Source organism: Synchiropus splendidus, chromosome 4 (assembly GCF_027744825.2).
Source record: "Synchiropus splendidus isolate RoL2022-P1 chromosome 4, RoL_Sspl_1.0, whole genome shotgun sequence".
Taxonomy (NCBI): domain Eukaryota; kingdom Metazoa; phylum Chordata; class Actinopteri; order Syngnathiformes; family Callionymidae; genus Synchiropus; species Synchiropus splendidus.
This window is the reverse complement of record NC_071337.1, coordinates 397,775-421,849: the sequence shown is the minus strand read 5'-3', so window position 1 is coordinate 421,849 and position 24,075 is coordinate 397,775. Positions and strand designations below refer to the sequence as shown.

General features: G+C 51.2%; 1 protein-coding gene across 5 annotated transcripts in view; it reads right to left on the bottom strand.

Moving 5' to 3' along the window:
• col7a1l (collagen type VII alpha 1-like) overlaps positions 1–24,034 on the bottom strand; it is a 51,758-nt gene extending 27,724 nt beyond the window's left edge. The window contains exons 1-46 of one of the 5 annotated variants that reach the window (XM_053863694.1): positions 23,756–24,034; positions 21,441–21,582; positions 19,090–19,270; positions 18,862–19,021; positions 16,643–16,736; positions 14,194–14,370; positions 13,966–14,129; positions 13,777–13,906; positions 13,578–13,694; positions 12,645–12,800; positions 12,421–12,537; positions 12,205–12,351; positions 12,025–12,144; positions 11,792–11,950; positions 10,790–10,903; positions 10,562–10,711; positions 10,347–10,484; positions 10,140–10,286; positions 9,668–9,787; positions 9,445–9,591; positions 9,142–9,366; positions 8,851–8,990; positions 8,136–8,259; positions 7,799–7,942; positions 7,536–7,726; positions 6,884–6,958; positions 6,794–6,811; positions 6,694–6,720; positions 6,553–6,618; positions 6,013–6,093; positions 5,906–5,932; positions 5,791–5,835; positions 5,643–5,717; positions 5,489–5,584; positions 4,889–4,915; positions 4,767–4,820; positions 4,605–4,676; positions 4,474–4,533; positions 4,018–4,053; positions 3,900–3,944; positions 3,782–3,817; positions 3,279–3,323; positions 1,939–2,010; positions 1,826–1,858; positions 667–738; positions 533–592 (exon numbers count right to left, since the gene is read on the bottom strand). In XM_053863694.1, coding sequence (XP_053719669.1) covers positions 533–592; positions 667–738; positions 1,826–1,858; positions 1,939–2,010; positions 3,279–3,323; positions 3,782–3,817; positions 3,900–3,944; positions 4,018–4,053; positions 4,474–4,533; positions 4,605–4,676; positions 4,767–4,820; positions 4,889–4,915; positions 5,489–5,584; positions 5,643–5,717; positions 5,791–5,835; positions 5,906–5,932; positions 6,013–6,093; positions 6,553–6,618; positions 6,694–6,720; positions 6,794–6,811; positions 6,884–6,958; positions 7,536–7,726; positions 7,799–7,942; positions 8,136–8,259; positions 8,851–8,990; positions 9,142–9,366; positions 9,445–9,591; positions 9,668–9,787; positions 10,140–10,286; positions 10,347–10,484; positions 10,562–10,711; positions 10,790–10,903; positions 11,792–11,950; positions 12,025–12,144; positions 12,205–12,351; positions 12,421–12,537; positions 12,645–12,800; positions 13,578–13,694; positions 13,777–13,906; positions 13,966–14,129; positions 14,194–14,370; positions 16,643–16,736; positions 18,862–19,021; positions 19,090–19,270; positions 21,441–21,516 — 4,560 coding nt within the window. In that variant the 5' untranslated portion in view covers positions 21,517–21,582; positions 23,756–24,034. Of the gene's footprint in view, positions 1–532; positions 593–666; positions 739–1,825; positions 1,859–1,938; positions 2,011–3,278; positions 3,324–3,781; positions 3,818–3,899; positions 3,945–4,017; positions 4,054–4,473; positions 4,534–4,604; positions 4,677–4,766; positions 4,821–4,888; positions 4,916–5,488; positions 5,585–5,642; positions 5,718–5,790; positions 5,836–5,905; positions 5,933–6,012; positions 6,094–6,552; positions 6,619–6,693; positions 6,721–6,793; positions 6,812–6,883; positions 6,959–7,535; positions 7,727–7,798; positions 7,943–8,135; positions 8,260–8,850; positions 8,991–9,141; positions 9,367–9,444; positions 9,592–9,667; positions 9,788–10,139; positions 10,287–10,346; positions 10,485–10,561; positions 10,712–10,789; positions 10,904–11,791; positions 11,951–12,024; positions 12,145–12,204; positions 12,352–12,420; positions 12,538–12,644; positions 12,801–13,577; positions 13,695–13,776; positions 13,907–13,965; positions 14,130–14,193; positions 14,371–16,642; positions 16,737–18,861; positions 19,022–19,089; positions 19,271–20,063; positions 21,128–21,440; positions 21,583–23,755 lie in introns of those variants that run through there. The other 4 variants (XM_053863692.1, XM_053863693.1, XM_053863695.1 and 1 more) reach the window with 4 other exon arrangements.
• Between the last annotated feature and the right edge of the window lie 41 nt (positions 24,035–24,075).

The following is a 24,075-nucleotide window of genomic DNA, read 5'->3' as shown; positions in this document are numbered from 1 at the left end:
CGCTGACCTTTGTACGGTGCAGACAGCACCACTGCATCCGCAGCTTATGGACCCCTATGGCATGTGTATGAATAAGATCCATTTTCCTTCTTAAATTTAGTCTGGTGCGCTCTATAGTCCAGAAATTACGGTCATCGCACTGAAACTGAGTGAATGCACAATTAATAGCAAAAGAATCCCACATGCTGTATCTGTTCTGACTGGAGCTCAAAGGAAGCTGTTCTCAACAGCAGAGCAGCCAACAATGTTTCCTCATGCAGACACGTGTTGACTCCAACAAGGCACCAGGACAGATCTGGTCCAGAACATTCTCTAGAAGAACCTGAGGAGAGGCAACATGCGGACAGCAGGACAGTGGAAGCATTATCGGCTGAGAACGGCATCCTTTGAACTACATTTAGAACGGACAGAGTCAGCTTCCATCAGCTTTGGAGCGATTGATTGAGAATAACATTGGGATCTAGTGACAGCCCGAGGTAATATATGCCCCCTAGTCTAAAGTGTAACCATCAATTTATATGAATTAACCAACCCTTTCACCGTTCTCCCCCTTTGGTCCTCGCTGTCCTGGAATCCCAAATCCAGGACTGCCCTACACACGGTGAGTAACACATGACCATTAGTGCAGATGTTTCCAGAAAGACACACCTGACTTCCTTGTGTCACCTTATCTCCTTTGACTCCTTGTTCCCCTTTGACTCCCTGGGCACCTTTGGGACCGACTGGACCGACGTCTCCCTGAGGATGAAGGAAGAAAAACAATTGCTTTAAATGGCTCTCGGAGGACTGCGCTCAGAGAAGCGTTCAGCTCCCCACCGGAGCAGATCCTGATCGTCTTAAAAAAGGCTCCCTCTTTCAATTAAAACCATGAGGGACACTTCTTCCCCCCAGCTGGTGCTCTATTGTCAAAGTGACGGAGAGTCAGGAAAGTTGCAAAATGAATTCCATATTCTAGTTATAGAATATGTCCCGAACTTCTAGACAAACCTTTCCCCTCCAAAGCTGGTGCAGAGTGAGGGATGATGAACTGTTTAAAAGGTCAGCAGAGGACATGGGCATCTGTCAAGTCTTCGCTGTCAGCTGCGCCTCCGAGCAGCTCCGACTGCTATTGATCTATTCAAGTTTCAGAAGAATGTCATCAGGTGTAGTGGAGTTGTGTAGTGCTTCTGAAGTAGCAGAATAAATAAAGCAGAGATGCTGAGAGAGCAACTTTCCTCCCCTCCATGATGCAGCGACTCCCTCGTCATGCTGTGTTGATAAGTTATTGCTTCATAAACTTGTCCCCGTGTGAAATCGTGGCGACTGAGCGGTTACGAGAGTCAAGCCCACTGTAAGGTCACAGAGCGCGTGACTCCGCCAACAGCGCAGCTCTGGACCCGCCCACCTCCTTAGGCAACACATTGACATTTTAACTTCTTAAGTGTTCTGTTCCATGGAGCTCAATGGAGGCGGGTTTCGGATGGATGGGCGGGGCTTATGAACATTTCCTAACGTGAATATTTGAAACCATACAGGGACAGATACAAACGGATGTGTCCCAAGAAGGGTCCAATAAAAGAGAGTCAAATCAGTGGCTCTTCAAACACAATAACCAGGTATTTGTTCTTGTGAATTCTCCTCCCTCTGACTGCTGGACCCACACCAGGCCAACAGATGCGGTGCGCTGCAGCTTCCTCGTCTCCTCCGGGAACACCTGACTTGGGTATTCACAGCCTAAAACACTCACTGGGGCGCCCCACTTCCCTCCTCTGAAGGGTAGCACATGAACTGTAAATCCGCTGCGCACCGGCTTCGTCTAAACACAGCGCCTCATCATCCAACTCACCCGCACGCCTTTCTTCCCGGTGGGACCGAGAATCTGTGGACCACAGCCAAAACAAAAGAATCAACACCAAACAGAGCAGGAGCCATGGACTGCAGGCGAGCGAGATGCCTTACACCCTTGGCTGGATCCCCTGGAAATCCTCGTGGGCCCTCATCTCCCTTCAGTCCCATCGGCCCTGTCAGTCCCTGGGCCGCAACAGAACACCGACAGCAAATTGAAAAATAACGTCAGCAGTGAAATTTTTCAGACACAATAACTGCACTCTTATCTGCTGTGCGGGGAGAAAAGGAGCACGCTAGACTGGCCCTGTCGTGAAATTAAAAGTCATGGAGTCCAATCCCGACCGACAGAAGCAGAGGAGCGACAAGCTGCGACACAGCTCATTCACATGGATCATGTTTTCAATATCAGGGAGAACATGGTCCGTCTCCTATCTATTCACACACGTTTTGGAAGACCTCAAACCAAGTCACTATCGATTTACTCAGCTTTTGTCGAGTATACACAGGTCCGTGAATTGACGTTGCACCTGCAACATAATGAACATAATAGAGCGGTAATGACTAGTCGACTATAATCAGCTAATATTCAAACCACACTTTGAGTGAGTCAAGTGTTACGTTTCAAAACAGCACTAACACTGGAAAAGGGTTTTCTACTGACAACAGTATAATCACAGCAGAGTGTTTGTCCATGACCTGTACACGTCACCATGACACACGCCGACAGGTTCACTCATCATACAGACGGTCGCGACGAGTCGCTTTATTGGCTGCAAAATATGCAAACTCATGCCAAGCTTGATAGACAGGCAGTTGTGAATGTGGATTACAAACACTGACAGGCTGGATTGAGGCCCATTTACGCTTGTTTCATATGGATCCAGATGGAAACTCCTGTCCGTGCTCTGCCTTCACTTCCTCTCTATGCTTACATGTTTCCACAAAGCTCATGCATACGGGCCAAACGGAGCAGTGCCAGTGGAGACCATGGGGGGCAGTGTTGCTCCCCGATAGTGAGACAGGAAGAAGACAGAAGAATGGTGGCAACTCTCCGTCCTCCAGTGGCCAGATATCTCAGGGCCTCAGCGACCAGCGCCTCCTACAACGCTGCCTCCGTTTCCTCTGTTGTGCCAGAGCTACAGGATCAACACTGACTCCACAGTCAAAGCCATGTGGCTCTGGAGCTCTGACTCTGGGCTGCTCCCCCTGCTGGACATATATGGGGGAACAGCAACACGAGGAAGCATGGAAGCATGTGACCAGCAACAGTGACATGGTTTGAGATGGACATGTACAATTTTGTACGTGAGCATAGTTGGGCCATAAGGCCACAACAGAGACCAAACAAATCCTATGAAAGCAACAGGAAACAGAAGCAGTAGCCAGGGTAATACTGGCTCACTCACTCACTGTGTCCCACACAGAGATGACTAAGACACTATTTCACTCACAGTTGGTCCTTGTGGTCCGACCGGTCCCATCTCTCCCTTGACACCCTGGAACGCATGACAATCATTTGTTATTATAATTATGAATCAAGTTTGAGTGAATTCTATGTCTAAACATCCACAGATGCTAAGTCAGCTAGCATTAGCACACTGCTTATTAGCTACAGGGTGCATTCCAGTTGTGCATGGAACAGGGAAATTCACAGATACGCCCCAGCAATTTGGAGAACCTTCACCACAACCAGGCCGCAATCCAAGATGGCTCCAATGGATGTAAACAGGAAGTACACGTTTTCAATCAACGAAACACAGCGGAATAAACCAACACATCGCACAAATTTGCGTCTCCTCTTCATCTGCCGGGTTTTATAGTTGCAGACGACTGGTCAGATCCGGATAGGGCAACACGTGAGAACAACTTTCATGGATGTCTTGGTTTCCGACTTTGACGACTGGAACGTGCTTGCTGAGCTTCCCAGCTGAGTGGCACGTAGCATCAGACTCACCTTCTCTCCTCTCTCTCCGTCCTGTCCCTTCTTCCCCTGCAGGTCAAATGAAAAGACAAAGCTCTGAGACGTGCCAGTTGAGAGGTGCGGCAGCTGAGAGCGGCGCCAGACGACTCACTCGAGGACCCAGCTCTCCTTGGAGGCCTTGTTCTCCTCGCTCACCCTGAGCAGATTCAACACATCAGTCACCTGCCGCATGATTTCATGTCAACAGCCAGGTAGGAATGGCTCAATACCTTGGGACCAACAGGACCGGTGAAGCCCATGCTTCCCTGAAAAACACAGGTTTCAGTGAGCAGATCCTGTTGCATATTCGAGCCACTACGAAAGCACGATGGTTCAGTGAACAGGATCACCTGAGACAACATTTAGACTTCATTTTGTGTTTGTGTGTACTTGTATACATGTCCTTGTGGGGACCAATTCTTGACAAAACACCACCCTGTTAAGACACTACTTTTTTGCTGGAGCCCACAATGCTAAGGCTCAACATGAGGATAACTAGCCATGAGTTTTGGATGGTTTAGCAAGAAAGTCGTAACGAGGACGGAAATACGAGAATGTGTGAGTGTGTGTGTGTGTGTGTGTGTGTGTGTGTGTGTGTGTGTGTGTAAAAGACACAAAAGAAATGATAGAGTGACATATGTAGCAGGGGCTTCGACAAGTTGGTAATGAAACGGGGAGTGACTCACCTTCTCTCCTGGTGCTCCACCAGCTCCTTGAACACCCTGAATGCCAATTCCTTCTTCTCCCTGCAGAAAGACACTTCTGGTTTTCAAACGCACGTTGAGGATCTCCAAGTCTGTCTCACAGCGTTTGGTACCTTTTGTCCTTTTTGACCTGGCAACCCAGCAATGCCGTCGATGCCGATTGGACCCGGCAAACCAGCAACTCCCTAGTTGGTGTGGCATCAGACCGAGAAGCACCACTTTTAATCACATGATGAATCTGTTTCGGTTGCTTACTCTACTTGCTGTGCACTTACATCTCTGCCTGGCTCTCCTTTGTCTCCCTTGAAGCCCGGGTCCCCACGTAAACCCTTAGGAACCATTCAAACGTCAGATGGGAATGTGGCCCTTGAGAGGACATGCCAGTTCTCTTACTCACAGTTTCACCCTTTTCACCAGCGTCTCCCTGCAGACACAGAAAGGAAGATTTTCTTGAAGCAGTGAAGATGTGTTGCAATTGTTCCTCTTCAGACGAAGGTGGCGACCAGTGATGAATGAAGCTTCATGATGCTTGACAGGTACCAGGGCCCATTCATGCTCAAGGCTGCGTTCATTAAATAACACTTGCATGAGTACATGTTACATCTCCTCAGGAGCTGAAGCCAGGGACTCTTCCTCCTCCTCCTCTTCCTCTTCTTCTTCTCACCACCTTCTTTTCTATTTGCATTGCATTCGTGTTTGAGATGAAAAGGCTCATTATTTGGCAAAGCAGTTGAAAGCCATTACTCCTGATATCCTAATCCTGTTATTGTGTTATATTTTGGGACAAATCAAGAATGTATTCTTGTGCTTCAGTATAGTTTGTCAGTAAACAAGTCCGATATTTAGAACTTACTGACAAAGTTGTGTTGCTACTTGCTGTGGCCAAGTGCTGTGTGTGTGTGTGTGTGTGTGTGTGTTTTCACCATCACGTGCTGCTTCTTGACTGGTTGCCACCGTTTTAATGAACCCGTTTATTAACTGTTGCTATCATTTTCACCTTTATTGACAAACCCGGCGGGCCTTGAGGTCCTTGGTGGCCCGGCGCGCCAGGAGAGCCATTTGCTCCTGGAACTCCAGCAGGTCCTCTGGGTCCCTGTGAGAAGTGACACACGTTCAGGAGGCTTGATGAATAATGACAGTCTCAGACTCACCGAAGATCCTGGCTCGCCTTTCCTGCCTGGAACAAAAGTGGCGTCCGCACCGGCAACGACGTACCCGGGTTCGCCCTGGAAGCAAAGGCACAGGTTCTAGGAGCACAGCTTTTCTAAGAGGCCTATGAGCCTGAAGTGAGGACTTAACTCTCTCTCCTCTCTGGCCCTTCGGACCCGTGACGCCCGCCACACCCTGAAGACGAAGACAAGAGACACTCACACATTTGTACGTTCGGCTTTCACAAAATCAACTCAGATCTCACCGGTTCACCAGCGACTCCTGGAGAGCCCTGAAAAAACGAGCAAAGATTCCGCTCACAGTCAGAACGACATGAAATGAACAGTTTTCTTTCTCCTAAGATGTAGTTACCCGCAGGCCCACAGAACCTGGGGGTCCAGTTCTCCCCGGTCGCCCCGGCAACCCAGGAATCCCATCTGTTCCCGGAGGTCCCTGTCAGAATGAAACGCAGTTTGATGTTGGACTAGACGACGAGGTCAGTGGACGCAACACCACCAGCCGAAATTTGGACACGTCCGGCAGCAAGCGCTTGTACGAATTACTCAAGGAATGGGTTCAGATATCTGATATAGGAATTATAGTGTCATTCAAAACAGACTGGATGACAGGAGAGGCCAAGTAAACACAGGATGCATTTGAACTGGTTTGAGTTGACCCGGTTTATCCCTACTTGTGGGGACCATCTGGCCAGACTCCACCATTCCAAGCCTCAGTTTGAGGATGCAACTTCATAAAATAACTGGGTCCCAGTTTGGTTCAGAGTTCAAGTTAGCCATGTGTTTGGAGGGAGAGGCTGGGGAAAGGGCGATGGCCAGGAGAGGTCCCCACAAAGACAGCGGAACCAGTGAGTGGACATGTTTGTATTGAGGAGCCTGCGTTTGCGTGACTGACCTTCTCTCCTCTCTCTCCTTTAACAGGCTTAAACGGGTCAACCTGGCCAGGACTCGGCCGAAATCTCTGCCAACAATCACCATGTCAGATCCCATCGATCATGATCAAAACAATGTTGAGGATAAAAACAAAGCAACATACCAGACCTCCGAAACCAGACCCATCCCCCTGAAAACACAATCACAGTTTACATCCTTATTTCTCTTTCAAATTCATCTCATACAGTCACCACTCAGTTTACCTTGTCGCCCTTCTGACCCTAAAAAAAAGAAAAAAGTCACGCATGATGTTAAGAGCTGAGCCAGTAGCGACACTTCAGCTGGACACACACCTTCACACACGGGCAGGGACCCTGGGGCTGCTGCAACTGCTCCGGATCCTCTGTCGGAGTGTCCAGCAGAGCGATCTGAAAACAGACAATCGAGAGGGCAAACTTCAGAAGCAGCTCCACTCCAGCGCCGTCGACGGCATCTTCCTGGCCAACCTTTCATTTGCATGCAACACAATGTTACGCCGAAAACCATTGGCATATATTCTGGGATCCACTCTAACAAGCTGATACTAGTTTTACTTCCCTGGATTCTATTTATCAAAGCGTCTCCTTGAATGAATCATGAGTCAGGCTCAACGATGATAACTCATATTTTTCCTTTATTCCGCCAGCTGAGGAGAAAAAAAGAGGTGCGAGGCTGCACAGCAGGGGGGAATCAGACTCAGGCCACCCGAGACAGAAGCCGCCCCAAACCAGAGCAGGGAAAGGTGGGGCTCGGGGGCCACATTGAGCCCGGTGTCGGGGTGTTTACGGCCCTCACCAGGACTCCAGTATTAACAGACAGTGGAGAAGGGCATGCAGAGGAAGGGCGTGACCAGCGAGGAGGATGATGATGACGACAGGCGAACGTGGAGGAGGTCGCCTTGCGGGGGGAAAAGCCGAAATATTGCAACACAATAGAACGTGTTTGTCGTCCGCCTCTGCTACTCACCTCATCCTCTGGCAGTTTGAATTCATTAAGCAACTCGTCACTGCATATACTGTTGATGAAGTCCCTCTCTATTGAAGGGAAGTCGTCGAAAGTGGGTGAGAAGAAGACGTTCCTGTAGCTGGTGGGCGCCGCTATTTTATTCAGCTCGTACAGATCCGCATTGGAGACTCCGACTGCCAGAATACTGACACCTACACAAACACATCCTCATTGTTCCTCGTCTTTGTGCCGACAGAAATAGTTTGATAGTTGCTCTGACAGACCCAGAGCTCGGGCGATTCTGGAGGGAGGCTCCACGTTGTCTTGGGCCCTGCCATCCGTGATCAGAACCAGGACGTGGGCCACGTTCTGCCTCATGCCCAGGGACTCCCGGAACAGCTCTTGCAGAACGTAGTTGATGCCTTTTCCTGGAAAGAACAAAGCATAGTGGAAGTAACGTCATCATTTTCGAAGACTGCATTAGTCACTGTCAAATCTGATACAGCAGTCTCCAAGGTCTTGGTTGAGCAGGACCAGTCAAGAGAGACTCTAAAAGAGCAGGTGCTGCAGGACCATGAGCATGAAGTTTGCAGAGAGACTGATGTCACCCAGATCAATCACCTGTCTTGGTGTTGCCCCCCGTGTAGCGCAGCCCCCGGAGCGCGCGCAGGATTGAGTCCCGCTCCCTGTAGTCGTTCAGTCTGAATTCAATTCTCGGCTCGTCGCTGTAGTGGACCACCGCCATCTGCAGGAGGAGGAGATGGAGGTTTGATTTCACGCGAAGGATGGGACGCTCCCTCACACGACGGGAGGATCTACTCCAAACCTGATGACTGACACCCTGGAGGAGGAACCCATCAGGTTCCGTCAGCGCTCTCTGATCGAGGCACTTCAGGACACTCCTACGTGCGCAGCCCTGCGCTCACCGATGGCTACTACTATCAAGCTGAGGTCAGAGCTGAAGGTCTATTCCAGGCCAGGGTGGACCCAGTTAAATCAACGAGGAGTGGGCTGAAACAAGCAACACCAGACTGTCAATCATCGGATTACAGTCTTCAGACACCTGCCGGGTGAAGCTGTGTGGGCCTGCTGGGTCGGACCAAAAACCTGCACCACCCCGGCCCTGTGAGGACCGGCTTTGCCCACCTCTGTTCCAGTCTGTCTCAGCTAGAAAATTTCACTCCAGTTGTCTCGGGCTGCCAGGAGTGGCAGAGAGAGCTCAGACGTTTGCAGAACTCGAAGCATATCTCGCTCTCTACTTTTAAAGGACTTAAAGGACTTCACAGGACAAACGCTCAGCACGAGTTGGGACTGGCCACGGAGCTGTCCAACCCACCTGAGTTCCCTCGGCTCCGATCACAGGGAAGTACGTGGCCACTCGGAACATGAAGTCTTTCATCTTGTTAAAGTTGTTGGCGCCAATACTGGAGGACTCGTCCACCAGAAAGACAATGTCGGCCTTGGACTTCCCACACACTGGCAGTCACAAAAACATGGTGATTTAGGTGATGCAAGCTGGCGTTAGCTGCTGGCAGTCGCGCCGAAGACGACGGCGAGAACTGAGCCCTCAGAAGTGTCTTGCATCAAGTCAATGAACGTCATAAGCCAAAAAGAACAGGGCTCTGACCTGGCGGAGACTCTGTTGCTGCCCTGCTGATCTGATGAGAGGGGTCCTCACTCGTGGTGACCCTCAGTCGACCCGCCGGCTTCTTGGCGGACGCAGTTCTAATCTGTGGTGCCATAGTTGGTGCCACTGAGGTTCCGAGGGCCACAGCTGGTGACGCACTGGGGACACGGCGGGACGTGGGAGCTGCAGTGGGCAGCGCTGGCCTGGCTGTCGGATCCGTTCCCACTGAGACAAGCAGGACCAGAAGAAAGCTGAGAAGACACATCTCCATCCACATATCCACCCACGGCCGCCATGTCTCACGTATTCTCTGGTAGACCGTGGTGATCGGTCCCTGCACTTCCCCGTACAGAGGTCTGATGCTGAAAATGTAAGTCCTGCCGTACAGAAGGTCACGGATTTTGTAGGAGCTAAAAGCAGGACCCAGCGTCTCCGTCCTCGTCTCCAGGACTGGAACACACGGACACATGATTAGCGTGAGGCAGCGCAGGCTCAGCTGCTCCAGTCCGTGTTGCTCCAGGGCCACCTGAGATGTGCCTCCAGGTCAGCAGGTATCCCGAGACATCCGCCACACGGGTCCACTTCAGGACGACGCTCCCGTCCGTCACGTTGAGGGCAGTGAAGTCGTTGACTTTTGGAAGGTCCACTGACAGAGACATTTTAAGGACATTTATCTTGTGTTTTGGTCAGGATCGCCTACGTCATCGCAGAAAAACAAACCTGTCAAAGTTAGCTGATTACTCTGCCTCAATGAAAGATGGCGTTTCATTCTTGCTCTGGTAAAAGGTATGCTTATATGCCAGCATGGCGAGAAAAGCCTACTTTCATGTGGCAGAAACCTCAAGAGAACCAGACTCATTAACTGACCAAACGCCAAATAATAGTGGACATGGTGGGAAGGAAGAAAAAAAAGTGTCATGCGGGATGTGTGAGGACAGGGGGCGCCAGAGAGGTGATCACAACAATAACTTTCATTTGAAGAAGACGGCAGCACTTACGGGTGCGTGCGGTGAGCAGAACCGGGCTTCCCACTCTGTTGCCCACCATGGGAGCCACTTGGATCTTGAACGCTGAGCTCTCACGGACGTTCTTGATTGTGAAGGAGTTGGAATCAGCAGGAACGACGTGGGACTTCTCCTCCCCACCTGCAGCGACAGAACATCATGTTGACAGATTTGGACCAAGGAGAGTCATTTTTAACTCACCGAGAAAAGGGACCCAGGAGATTTTGTAGCCAGTAGCCCCGGCACTTTTCCTCCACGACAGGGTGAAGAAGTTAACTCCGATGTCGACGGCCTTCACGTCCCTCACGGGCTGGATTGGTTCTGAACCTGACACGGCAGCTGAGAGCAAACAGGAGAACATTGAGAGACAGATTCAGTCTGGTCTACAGATGCAGTTCTACAAAGAGAAAAGAGACCTGTCAGCTGAGACAGCGAGATCTCCGGTCCCTCTGAGTTCCCATAGACGGCCCGGATGATGACGCTATAGGTCGACTCTGGGTTCAGGTCCTCGATGCGGTGGTTCAGAACACGGCCATCCAAGTAGCGAGACTGATGGCCTCCATCGCCTACAGATGATGCAAACATAAGATTTTCTTTTGGCTCTTAAATGTCCCAGAAAAGCTGAAAGATGGAGCTGGAGTTACCTGCTTTCCAGGTGAGTTTGTACTCTGTGGCTCCAACAATGGGGCTCCACTCCAGGTCGATGGTGGTGCTGGTGTAGGAGCTCACCCTGAAGTTGGACACGTAGCCCAGAGGAGCTGAAGACAGTGAGTGAGAGAGAGAGAGACGGAAAAACCAAGGCAAATCAGCTGGAGTATGAAGGAGAGACGGCAGGGCCACACAGCACACAAGATGGTTCAGATGAACCTGGCTACGAAAGTCCCCCCCCCCCCGACCCGAGTTATGGAACTGTTCTGGTCCTGTACGGACCTGAGAGTCAATTTCCTCGTTAGGGCAAGAGGTAGATGTTAATACACCACACTGTTCAGGAGTCTAAAGAGGGTCAAGAAGCAGGGATGACCTTTGGACTCTAGTCATCATCATCTGCACAGTCTAGTTTGTGTAGTTTCCTACGGTTTCAAATTGAAATAAGACTTTCAACTTACTTTTCTTCACACAATTTCATGACATATTTTACTGGGAAATCTGTCCCATGACGATGACACTGCCCTCTGGCTCAGTGGAGGCATCGTGGACCAGTGTTGCAGGCTGGATGAAGCAGTGTCCTCGTGTCCTGGGGCCACTAGATGGCGCTCATGAAATGACCTGTTCCGAGGCCAAAGATTTTACAGCAGACAGCGCCATCTGGTGGCCTCTGAACACCAGGACACTGTTCCATGAAACCTCATCAACCCTTCAATACCGTGTTACGAAGCACCATCAACCCATCGCTAACACGTATATTTCCTGAAGAGCAGCATTACATACGGAGATCTGTATGGGGTGTCAAAGCATAACACAAAGGCAAATCAAAATAAATAAATACAGATGAGACCAGGACAAAAAGGACCAACAAAACAAGGTGTACAGCAGAAACTGTTTAGGTGCAAGTCTAGAGTTCTACTCTGACCCAATGAAGGGCCACGTAAATGCAGTCCAAGGGCGGGCGACATGTGGCCGGTGGCAGGTGTGACATGGAGACTCACATGTCCTGAAGGTGGCAGTGATGCCGGGCCCAACCACAGGTCCGAACAGCACGTAGAGAGTGAGCACGTACTCCGTATCATGGGCTACGTTCTTCAGGTGGTACTCCGTGGTGCTGCCGTTCAGGGCCAGCTGTCGGGGGCGGTCTCGACCTGTGAACTCTGAAACAAAGGGGGCTTGCTCAAGAGCGTGCTGCCACAGTGGAGGTCCTCTCTGGCGCAGAGGCAGAACTGACCTTGAGTGGGTCCATAGGCCAGTCTGTAGCCTGTGGCTCCAGGGACGCTGTTCCAGGAGACCACAGCACTGCTGGTGCTCACCGCTGACACCTTCAGGGTCTGGACTGCGCTGCTCTCCACTGGACCAGACACACAACTCAGCTATCGGCTGCAGTTACCACCGTGGGGAGTGTCATTACATGTCTTCAACGTGGCGGTGGTGACCGGCCCCTCGATGTCGCCAAAGATGGGGTTCATGGTGACGGTGTACTCGGAGCCTGGGTGGAGCCCCTGGATCATGTAGAAGTTGAAGTTCTCCCTCAGGTTGATGTTCTCGATGTGGCCGTCTGAAAGACAAACCTCAGCAGTCAGCCACAGACCAAACACCGCGTGGCGCCTCATCTCTTCTGGAGCACCTGGAGACGACCAGGTCAGACGGTAGCCGGACGCCCCCTGGACTGAAGACCAGCGAGCCTGGACGGTGTCTGTGGTGGCATTCTGGACCACAAACTGCTTGACCGGCAGCAGTTTCACTGAGAAACACAGACAAATGCTTGAATTCCACATTCACCTCAGCACTTTGATAGCAGAACAGCGTCCTCGTGTGGCCAATGAGTGTAACTACATCTGAGGGACTCACAGGTCTTCCCCACCACCGACACCGGAAGACTCGGCCCTTGAGGGTAGACAGCATAAATGCTGACTGAGTACTTTTTATCCTCCTCAAGGCTGTCGATCACGTGGGAGGAGGCATCCGCAGGAAGCTGCTGCTCGTAGGAGAGGCCCGGCCGGTTGGCTGAGGACGACAAAGCAGCGGGCAAATGACAAACCACGCAAATAAATCAATGCTCAACCCAAAAGTTGATGGGCACCAACCTCTAGAGTCCTCAAACCTCATCCTACATTTGTATTTTTTTTACTCCACAGACATCACCGACTAAATCGCCTCACTCGGGCCCCACCACAAGCATAATAACAAAACAGAAATGATATTAAAAGCATCCAAGGCGTACCACATTCCTTACGCATTGTATTCATGTAAAATGTATGTTAAAATCTGGATGACACCCCCCCCCTTACTACTTTTGATGATACTTCACTTTTTTATTTTTCTTCACTCAGACAGACATTTCTTTCTTATTTTTGGATATATTTCTTATTGTTTCACCAATCATTTTGTCATCATCAATATTGGCCATCACTGGCACAAAGTTCTTTTCTTTTACATTTATTCTGATTTGTTTTATGTAAAAGAAACAAATGTTATTTTCATTCCAGCCCGTCCGTATTCATACTAGTGGTGTTAAAAAACAGTCAAATCACTGATCTTAATCAAGCATGACTTATTGAAAGAAGTGTAAGCACAGCGGTGATAAAGACAATGTAGCCACATATACACAGGCCGAGGGCCAGACGGCGGCCCCGGTGATGTGCGGTGTGAGACAGACACCATGATTTCTTGGTGAGGGACCATAGTGCTTGGTCAGTATGGAAGAGTGGCATTAAGGAAGAAATATAAGCTGAAATATAAATGGAACAGATCTCCCTCTTATTGGTCTGCTAAGAGTCTCACATCTCGGGATGAAGATCTTGTATCCATCCAGCTTCCCTGGAGGGGGGGTCCAGCCCAGGCGGAGAGAGAAGAGACCCTCTTCGATGACGCGGAAGTTGGCCACCTGAGGCAGAGGAGCTGCGGCACAAAGAGACAGGACACTCTGGGTTAAGCGCCCGACTCGGGGCTCGGCACTGACTCGGACACAGGAGGAACCCACTGGTCTGGGCGCTGACGGTGGCCGACTCTCCGATGAGGTTTGGGTAGATGGCGTAGACTGTGAAGGAATAAGCGGTTCTGGGACTGAGGTCTGTCACCAGCTGCGAGCTCACGTCTGCTTTCAGGTCCAGCTGTTCAGAGGAACAGTGTTGAGCCGCTCTTCTGCCCGTCACCGGGGAGCCTGTCTCACCTGTCTCTGCCGGAGCAGGAGAAGCTGACCTCTGGAGGAGAGAGGAGTCGCCAACAGCCGGTAACCCGAGACGTCGCCGGTGGCTCCGCTCCACGTCAGCCTGAGCGAGTCGTGAGCCACCTCGCTGACCTGCAGGTCTCTGGGGCCGACCACACGCTCCTCCTCTGGGGAGCCACAGCAAATAAGGCTTCTCAACTGTCAGTCCTGTCTGGACCAGGTGAGACTCACCAGGCTGCAGAGTCTTGACAGGGCGCGCTGGCTCTGAGGCGGTGACGCACACTCTGCGGGACAGTTTGGGCAGGACGGTGTGGAGGAGGGAGAAGTCGGCCACCATCAGCAGATGCTCCTCATACGGCTGGGACACGATCCTCCTCAGCTCGGACTCGTCAGCGCCCCCTGAGACACCTGAGAGCACAAACAGTGAGTGGTTCAACACTTCACCAGCGCTGGAGGATCATCTATTAGGACGACGCTGAGAAGCTCGGCGAGTACGGAAGCTACAAATCCAAAATGCAGTGTAACAATTAAAAGGTTTTGACGTCACTTGGCAACACATTAAAACAAATGGCAACAATATTTTTAGAAGCATTTATGTCATCAATTCAATGGCGTTTTGAATGAAGTCGAATGATTCTGAATTTAACTGTTGAAATCATGATAGAAGACCATTTAAATTTAACAAAAAACAATAACAATGATCATTATGTAAGTCAGGACTCTCCAAGACAACTTGCTCCAGATGATTCCAGAGTCAGTCAGTCAGTCAGTCTCGAGTTCGGAACAGCTTCATAACAGTCATGTCGAATCATCGTCCTTTCGTTACGTTAGCTCAAAGAATTACTGCAATTACAAACAACAGTAACTGTCCAAACCCTGTTGGTTCAGATGACCATAGATTGTAACCAACAAAAAACGTTTCCTCGTGCTTGATTTGAACCCGCGACTGTCTGGTACAACAGCGCCACCTCCAGGGACAAGAGCCGACTGCAGCGCATCGTACGTTCTGCTGAGAAGGCGATGGGCTGCAGCCTGCCACCTCTTCAGGACCTGTATGCCTCTAGGACCCAGAGACATGCAGGTGGGATCAGAGCCGACCCTTCTCACCCTGGACATGGACTGTTTGTCCCTCTTCCCTCTGGCAGGAGGCTACGGTCCATCCAGACCACAACCTCCCGTCACAGGAACAGCTTCTTCCCCTCGGCCGTCAGACTGTTATTTTATTATTTACTTTTTGACTGCACGTTATTCCAAAACACTTTCCTAGTTAGTGGGCTCCCCACTGACCATGGCAATAAATTTGATTCAGAATCTGACCGGTGCACTCGACCCTGCCGCACGACAGCACCATTACCTTTCCTGACCTAATTTCATTGAAATAAGCTCAGAACCTTTCCAGTGATTTGGCCGGCAGACAAAGACACCGACCATCAAGTACCATCACACAAGCATCAACATCATTCGGAGCCGCTCCATGTTCTGCCTGGCTGACGGAGGTAGCATCAGTTGGCTTAGTCACTGCAGCTAACCAGTGAAAAGCCCTGTTTAACATTGACAATGTGTCTTCATCTCCAACATACTGCCCAACACAATTCGATTCTACTTTCCTGCGTGGACTCCAGCTCCAGGCCTGCCCTGTCAACCACCCACCAATTGTTTTGGAGAGGAGGAACAAAGGCTTGCTCAGTCGTGCTCGCTCACAGACACAACTGGCTTCAAGTGTGACCCAGCACCAGAGCCCTTTAAAGGCCAGCAACTTGCACGGTGGAGAAATATGAGGGACAGATATTCAGTAACCTTTGTTTACAGACAAACACTTACTTCAGTGATGGACGGACACATCTGCGTGGTATAAAACATGTAAGGTAAGGTAAGGTAAGGTAACTTTATTGTCAAACATGCTACAGTACGAGACATATAGCATGGATGAAATATCTGTGATCAGGATCTGTGCTTTGAGCATCATACTGGGGGAACACGGTCCTGCTACAGCAACATGTTGGAATCCCCATTTGTTTTAGGACAACAGAATATGGATGCTGGGCGACGCAGAAGTCAGCCAACAGAGGGCAGAGCTTCAACAAGCCAACAGTCGGGCAGGCTCATATTGGGAGTCCTGGCCTAAACAGTTGCATCTGTGACGACTTCCTGCCTCGATATACCTCCTGTGATGGAGTGATGACCTTTCCAGGGTGTCCCCCATCACCCCCACATACTGCATCCAAGCATGTGAGTGACAGAAAACGAGCCAAGACGTGAATAAATGAACACCGTAGCATCAAAACTGAAGAACAAAAAGAGAAACGGCGCGGCTGACAGGGGACGGACAGGACACGAGCCCCAGCGCTCCCACCTACAGGCTGCTCTGTGCCGCGGAGACAGCCTCGGAGTCACGGGGGCAGTTGGGGGTTTGGAATTGTCTCATGAAAAATGGCTGCGATTAGCGGGGGATCGACTAATGAGCTGTAATTACTGCGGCGCTCTCGGCCAGTGGAGCAAGGTGAGCCTGCTCAGAGAGCAAGATGGAGGAAGCCAGACGCGAAGGAGGTTGTGAATCATTCACTGACCTTACCTTCCCTCGTCTAGTCTCAATGCAATGAGTGAGAAGCAGAAGCAGACATGAAAGACTCGGGTCTGAGCCGAGCCACGGCAGAGCAGGAGCTGACAAATCCACACTCACCGACGGCAAACAGCGAGATGCCACTGTCCGCCACCCTCCTGGCCGCAGCATCCACCGCGTCGTCCGAACCTCCATTAGTGATCAGAAGAGCCACCTGAGGGTGAAACAAAACAATTCGCACTTGGTTAAGAAGCTGCAGTGTTTGTTTCAGCTGAAATGTGAGCCGCAGTCAAACAAACAACTCGGTTTTAACAGACCAGAAATGATGCTAAAATGCTGCTCTGTCTTCTTTGTTTCCAATGTGTTGACTTGGACGTGCAGCCTGAATTCATAAAGAGCACGGCGCCACCAAAAAGTGAGGAGCGTTGACGTGTCAACATGGCAGAATTGCTGAGTAATGCTCGACCTGGTCCACCTCCTGGAGCTTCCCAGCTGCCATCATGGGGAGGGCAGACTCAAACCTTGCTCAGTGCTTCATGAAGTTCATTTTTCCTCGCCGGCTTCCCGCTCCAAGCCAACCTGCTCAAAATACTCAACACAATGGCCCCTCCCACTGGGCTAAGGGCTAAGGACCAGGCCTGGAAACTGACCTCAGATCCGACGAAGAAATTCATTCCCACAGACGGAGAGGCAACAATGAGAAGATGAAGAATATCAAATACAATTGGAGAATTTACAGAGGTGTGTGGAACTAAATCCCTGCTGGTCAGTTTCAGACCAGACCAGAGGAAATGACAAGCCGATCGACGTCAGGAGGATGAGGTGGTGGGTCCTGACTGAGGCAGATGTCCATGTCGCTCGCCAGAAGGTGGAATAGCCATCAGTGTCAGCATATGAAATGATAGTTGAGCTCCAACGGCCTTTATTGTAAAAGCCCTGAGACGGAGGCGGCGTTCAGCTGAGACAGATCATTCACCAATTAAGGAGCATTCAGTGAGTTCATCTGAAGTTCAGCCGACTGTCAGGGAAGCGCGGAGGCACATCGATGGGAGATGGTCGCTTCACTTTGCATGTTCTCTCTGGCTGTGAAAATCCAATACATCAGACTAATCCTCACATCAAGTGTGCGCCCGGAGCCCAGCGGCGTGTGAAGCAGCCGGGCCTCCCAAATAAATCATTAACGCTGCGGCAGCGAGAGAGACGCTGCGTCGTCTGTTTTCATCGCCAGCAACTTGTTGAGACGAAGCGTCCCTGCAGCCTCTCCTGAGCTGTCAATCACATTTCCAGAAGCATGGGACCAAGGTCATCTGGAGCCAGGGTCAGCTGGGACTTGGGCTTCTGCTATCTGCAGATCATCGTCTCCAACTGGGGTCAGTGCTGCAGAATCACAGCAGGATGTTGGAACAGCGGTTCATGTCTGAGGGACCCGGACTCAGCAGGGACCAGCAGAAGACGACAAAAGCCTGGAGGACGCCCTTATTTTTGGCCTGACAAATGATCCTGAATTCAGATTTCAGAGTCGGCGTTCAGATGATTCAGAGCCGGCTAGATATCAAGTCGTCCGGTCCGTCATTCAAGATGACTCACTTGGATGAAGGTGGTCGCACGTAGCCGACACAGTAGTCCAGAGTGAGGGAAGGGACGACAGTGGCGGAGTCACTGTTGCTCTAGTGATGGGGAGATGGAGTGTCATGAAACGGTCTTGCAGGGTTGATGAAACTGTGTCCTAATGTTCAGAGGCCACTAGACGGCGCTCTAGGTTTACAGCCGATTTACAGCAGGTTTCATTGAATTCGTCCAAACATCTTACAGCAGACAGCGCCACCTGGTGGCCTCTGAACAATCAGACACGGTTTCAAGAAGCCTCATCTGCCCTTCACTACTGAGGTCGACATCTGAAAACTCATATCACACATGACAGAACAAATGAAGGAAAATCATTTTGTCCAGAAGAACTGAGATTTGATGGGGTCACTTAATGACCTGGCTGAGAGAAACAATGGGGAGCAACTTCACCTCAGAATCTTTCAATAACTTGGGGCTTTACAATTTACAACTCTAGAGAGAATATTTCACACATTTGTGGGGGATAAAACCTGTCTTATAGCAGGGTGCCCTGATGTGTTAGCAAAACAGTTAATAAAAATTTCCCTTTCAGCTATCAAACAACATGAATGAAAAGCACAGCTCAGGAATGTGACCGGCTGGTGGTGAAGCACCTCTGCCCCAGTCCCTGATTCGGTGGGTGCTCCAGGGCTGATGGTGACGAGGCCATGCTGTCCGACCACCAAGTCTTGAGCTAAGATAAACAAAGATGGCGCCCCTGACCTCTGCCATACCTTAGGTGTGTTGTCCCGACTGATGGCAGAACTGAACACAGTCTCGACCAGAGACTGGAGGGTCTCCCCGATTCTCCGCTGCCCCCCCTCATAGGGAAGGTCCCGGATTGCCCGGAGCACCTCGTCCATCGTGCTGTAGTCTGTCAGAGCGATTCGCATCCTGTGACAGAAGACGCAGGAAGCGTAAGTCTTCTCTAATTTGGGGGAGAGTAGAAGAGAGGCTTTCACCTTGGGATGTCCCCAAAGACTGTCACACCGAAGCGAACGCCCTCCGCTCCGAAGGCTCTGCCCTTGAAGGAGGAGACCAGAGCGGAGATGACCTCTTTGACCCTGGAGAAGCTGGCCGGACCCACGCTCCAGGACTCATCCACCAGAAACACCACGTCCGCCTGCACCGCTGTCCGGCATGCTGGAAGAAGACAGCATGATGACAGCGTTCACTACGTGACGACGACCATCTTTCAGCAGGTCTTCGGGTCAGTAACGGGGTGTTCTGGACACCGACCATCTCTGTGGTTTTCTCCAGGGTGAAGAAGAGACTGTCTCTATCCATAACTCTCTACAAGCTATATACACGTGCTGCTGCAGAGGCACACAGTCCCAAACTTGATGATGCAGGATGGTGTGCGGTCGCAGGTCAGCCGTGTCAAGTGCAAGAGGCCAAGCAAATTCCCTTGCTCACCGTCTATTCTCGCCGTCTGAGGTGTCTGATAGGAGACGTTGGCTCAGTACATGAGGTCCCAAAAATGGAACTCAAATCCAACCCTTGTTTTGGCCACCTCCCTCCTGCAGCAGGTCCTTTTTGACAGTCTTCACCCGCCTGTCTGTCAAAGCAATAACTCAAACAGATTTGCTGGATGATCGTTTCCCTTCGGCTGTGTGAGCGAGAGCGCTACTGTCGATGCTGAAATGACTATCTATAGATGCAGATAAAAGCCTCGTGCAAGGAAAAAATGTATTGGTGGACATGAGATGAGCGGGTCACTAGTTATTCGTGTCATGACACTTTCCTTTCCCATCATCACACTAAACTCACAGTGTGCATGATTTGGGCTGCGAGCTCCCTTGCACTTTCTCCCCCCCCCTCACAACCTTTCACCTCTAGATGGCACTGCTGCTCCGTCTCACTGGGACTCGTCAGAGCCACACGCGAGTTTGACGAGACCGAGATGAGCCGAAGACAGAAAGACGTGAGCACTCACGGCGCCTCAGCATCTCATGCAGCGAGGCCGATGAGCGACGCGGGGGATAACTCCAGAACACACCAGAAGCTGGGCCGGTGCCCTGGTTCAAGTCACCAGACGCTCGGATCCACACACACACATCCATCCATCCAGCAGCCGAGTGGACACCGCGCACACGCAGCAACACGCAGACGGGCCGCGGCATCGACCGTCCTGCTGAAGAGAAGAGCGTCCCCTTCCTCACCACTCCGCGGACGCGCTGCTATGACGTGACACCGGTCACTGGCGCAGGTGCAGGACCACGTGTGAAGACCCTGTCCGAGCCGCGGACTCGCCTACGGCGCCATTTCGGACCGCGCCACTGGTTCCCAGCCAACGCCTCCGCAGTCCAACACGAAGACAGTGGTAGCTATAAAACGGACGAACACATGTCGATAATAACAAGTTTAAGGTTGGTTAAAGACGAGGTCGTTAAGAAGTGATTTACTTTGATGAAGTTCGGTAGATTTGTTTGGATTCACCTGAACTACTTCCGGGTCGCCTGGCGGTTCCGCTCTAAACACACCGGAAACCTTGGCGTGACTTCCTGTGACTGAGGGGACACATGGACCAACTTTGTGACGGTGCCCTCATCCTCCCCGGCGGCTGCCGTCACTGCTCCGTGTCTCGCGTTTGTTTGTTTGTTTGTTTGTTTTGGGAATCGTGGCAACACTGCCCCCTGCTGCCCGGGTGGGCTCGCTGCAGCCCAAGGGTTTCCAACGAGGGAAACTAATGGACCGCACCTCAAGGTTCCTGTCCACCTCAGCGCTCATTTTCATGTTGATCTACCTCAACAGTCTCTCCCCCTCCCCCTCACGGAGCGGCTGGGTCTCGGAACTCTAGTGCCACCTGCTGGCCCGGTGCCATCAATGGTCATTCAAATGCCCAGTACATATACCTGCACAGACACAATACACGTCAATCCCAACAGGTGTCGCACCATCCTCCGCGCCTCATTTAGTCTGGAAGTTTGGGGATTTCTCAACTACTTGATATTCCACTTGCTGGAGTGACTTTGACTTTACTTTCATTCTGGAATCTCATCTGTGGAGACCTTTATGACTGAAGGTTAAGTCAGTCGTGCTCCAGCGGTGCGAGCTGTCGGGACCCAATCCCGTCCATGTTTTGACGTATGTCCCTCTCTAGTCTGTCTACAGTTCAAGGGCATCAGCCCTCGTCCTCTTGATCCATACTGCACCTGTGTTCGCATCACGGACCCAGGTCCTCTTGTTTGAACCATCATACAGTAGGTGTTCAGTAGGTGTCTCCCCTGATGTGGGTCCCATGGAGAACCAGCACCTCCAGAGCTCCTCTGACTTGTGACAGAGCTGCGGGCGTCGTGAGTGAGTCTCTCACCTTCAGCCTGAGCTGCGAGGCTTTGATGGCAGAGGCAGAGCAGCAGTGCAACTGTCCAGACTCCAGGGCGGCCCATGCTCTTCCTCTTCTGCAGCTCCTCTCTCCTCCACGTTCAGCAAATCCACTCCCTGTTCTCTCTCTTCTGAAAAACAGGATTTTGCACGTGGCAAACTCAAGGCTCGAGGGCCAAATCCAGCCTGCCAGGTCATCGTCATCACCGTCGTCATCACCGTCGTCATCACCGTCGTCATCATCATCATCATCATCATCACCACCATCACCCTCATCACCATCACCATCATCATCATCACCATCATCATCATCACCATCATCATCATCATCATCATCACCACCATCATCATCATCACCATCATCATCACCATCATCATCATCATCATCATCATCTTCATCATCATCATCATCATCACATCATCATCACATCATCATCACCATCACCACCATCATCATCATCACCATCATCATCATCATCATCATCACCATCATCATCATCACCATCATCATCACCATCATCATCATCATCATCATCATCTTCATCATCATCATCATCATCACATCATCATCACATCATCATCACCATCACCACCATCATCATCATCATCATCATCATCACCATCACCACCATCATCCTCATCACCATCATCATCATCAGGCTGCAGTTGAGCTCTGTCTGCACATCTATTACACAAGTGTGTGCGTCTGGTTGATCCTCACTTGTGGGGACCACTTCTTGACCAAACACTATCCTTGCAAGGGTCTGATGCCAATGTGGGGACATGTGGCCGGACCCCACAAGCCTCCGTTTGAGGGTTTAAAGTGGGTGTTGATAACCGGCTTTCAGTTTGGTTCCTGGCTCAGGTTAGGTTAGAGGCTGGGGAAAGGGTTGCAGGTCCCCACTGTGGGAGTGATGAAGGCCATGTTATCAAGTGTTCACCAGAGGTCCCCACAAGGACAGCCATGCAAAGGTGTGAGTGTGCTCCTCCTCCTCACGTCCCAATACAGCAGCTGCCCCCGCAGCCCGGGATGACCCGCTGCTGATCCTGCTGGCGCCATCTGCAGGTGAGAGTCAGAGCTGGCGGGGCTGGAAGTGGAGCTCACATACCAGCGCCCAGCCAGAATCTGTCTGTGCTTGTGTCTCCATCACGACTGGAGTGCAGCGAGGACAGAGTCAGCGCGGGGTGAGGGGAGGCAGGGGGACCTGTGTGCCTCAAAATCATTTATTAAATGTATTTGACTCTTGTTTTTTCACTTTTTCACATGATGTGAGCCAGTTTGGTGTCCCACCCACCTGTTGAGACCCCCTGCCTGAGTGGGTGGCCAAGAGTGTCACTGCAGCGTGACCGGTTGGGGCGGCCTGGGGCGCCCTTCAGCAACAGGCCTCCCAGATGCCACCCGGCGAGCAGAGTGCACGTGGTCTCGGGGCTTTGGAAAGCTGTTTATGTGGCTTGAGGTTGACGATATTTTTCTAATTCTCATCTTTAGTTTGCCTTGATTGTTATTGACCCAAATCTGGAGAAGCGGCTTGAAAATGTGGTTTGAAGGGGAGAGGAGCTTAAATTGATCTTCAGCAGTAAAATACAAATTTCAAAATAAATCAGTTTTTGTATTGGAGCTGACGTGAAATGAATTGATGGGCCATGTGTTATTAGTTTCAATACAATGTTTGATATTTATCCATTCATCCTTTGACTAGATCTGTTTTTGTTTTGACTTGATGTGTTTTTGTGCAATGACAATAAAGAAAGTCTAAGTCTAAGATGGTCGAGGGTGGCAGGAGTGTGTCCCAGCTACACAGGGCCAGAGGCAGGGGGCGGTTTAGGACAGGCCCCATGACAGAGTGCTGCAGTCGAGACCGTGCGCTGACCTGGTCCAGACCCAGCATCCAGGACTGAATGGTCCTCTGAGCGAGTCGAAAACAAGGTCGAGACAAAGGTCACTGACTTTCAGACGCTCTCAAAGCTCAAGTCATGGATGAACCTGTGTCCCTGACCTGTGGGAGGAGATGATGTTCCTCACAACAGTCCTCCGACACAAGCTCTGTTCAAGTGTCAGAGCCATCATGGATTCAGTCACTGCCTCCTGACCTGGAATTGTGCCACTCATTTCCACTGATGTTCCGATTAAAGGAGGGGGCCGGATAGGGGCCCCGGACCACGCCATCAGCAGACGAGTGGCAGCTCACTCTCCTGAGCCTCATCCGCTCTCCTGCTGCCTCCCCACAGGCTGCAGACCCCGACAGCCCACTGCTACCAGCTGGCCCACCGCAGGAGATCATGACATGCCGAGACGGGACCTACCAGCACGGACGGGTGCTCCAACATGGTCTGGTGCAGAGTCCGGGCGCGGTGTTCCTGGAGAGCGGCGCTCGAGGACGAAGGTGAGAGTGAATGAGTCACGCTCTTCCTCTGCTCTCTGCAGGGGTGAGGAGGGCGGTGCTGCGACCTGTTGCTTCAGGAGAATGAGGAAGAGCTGCAGGAGGAATGTGATGAGCTCATCCCTGCACACGCCCTGAGACCCAACCCCCCCGGAGGGGCCCCAAAGGGACGAGATGAATAAATGGGCTTTTACAGGGCCACTGACGTGAGCAGGCGGGCAGGCAGGCGGGCGGGCGGGCGGG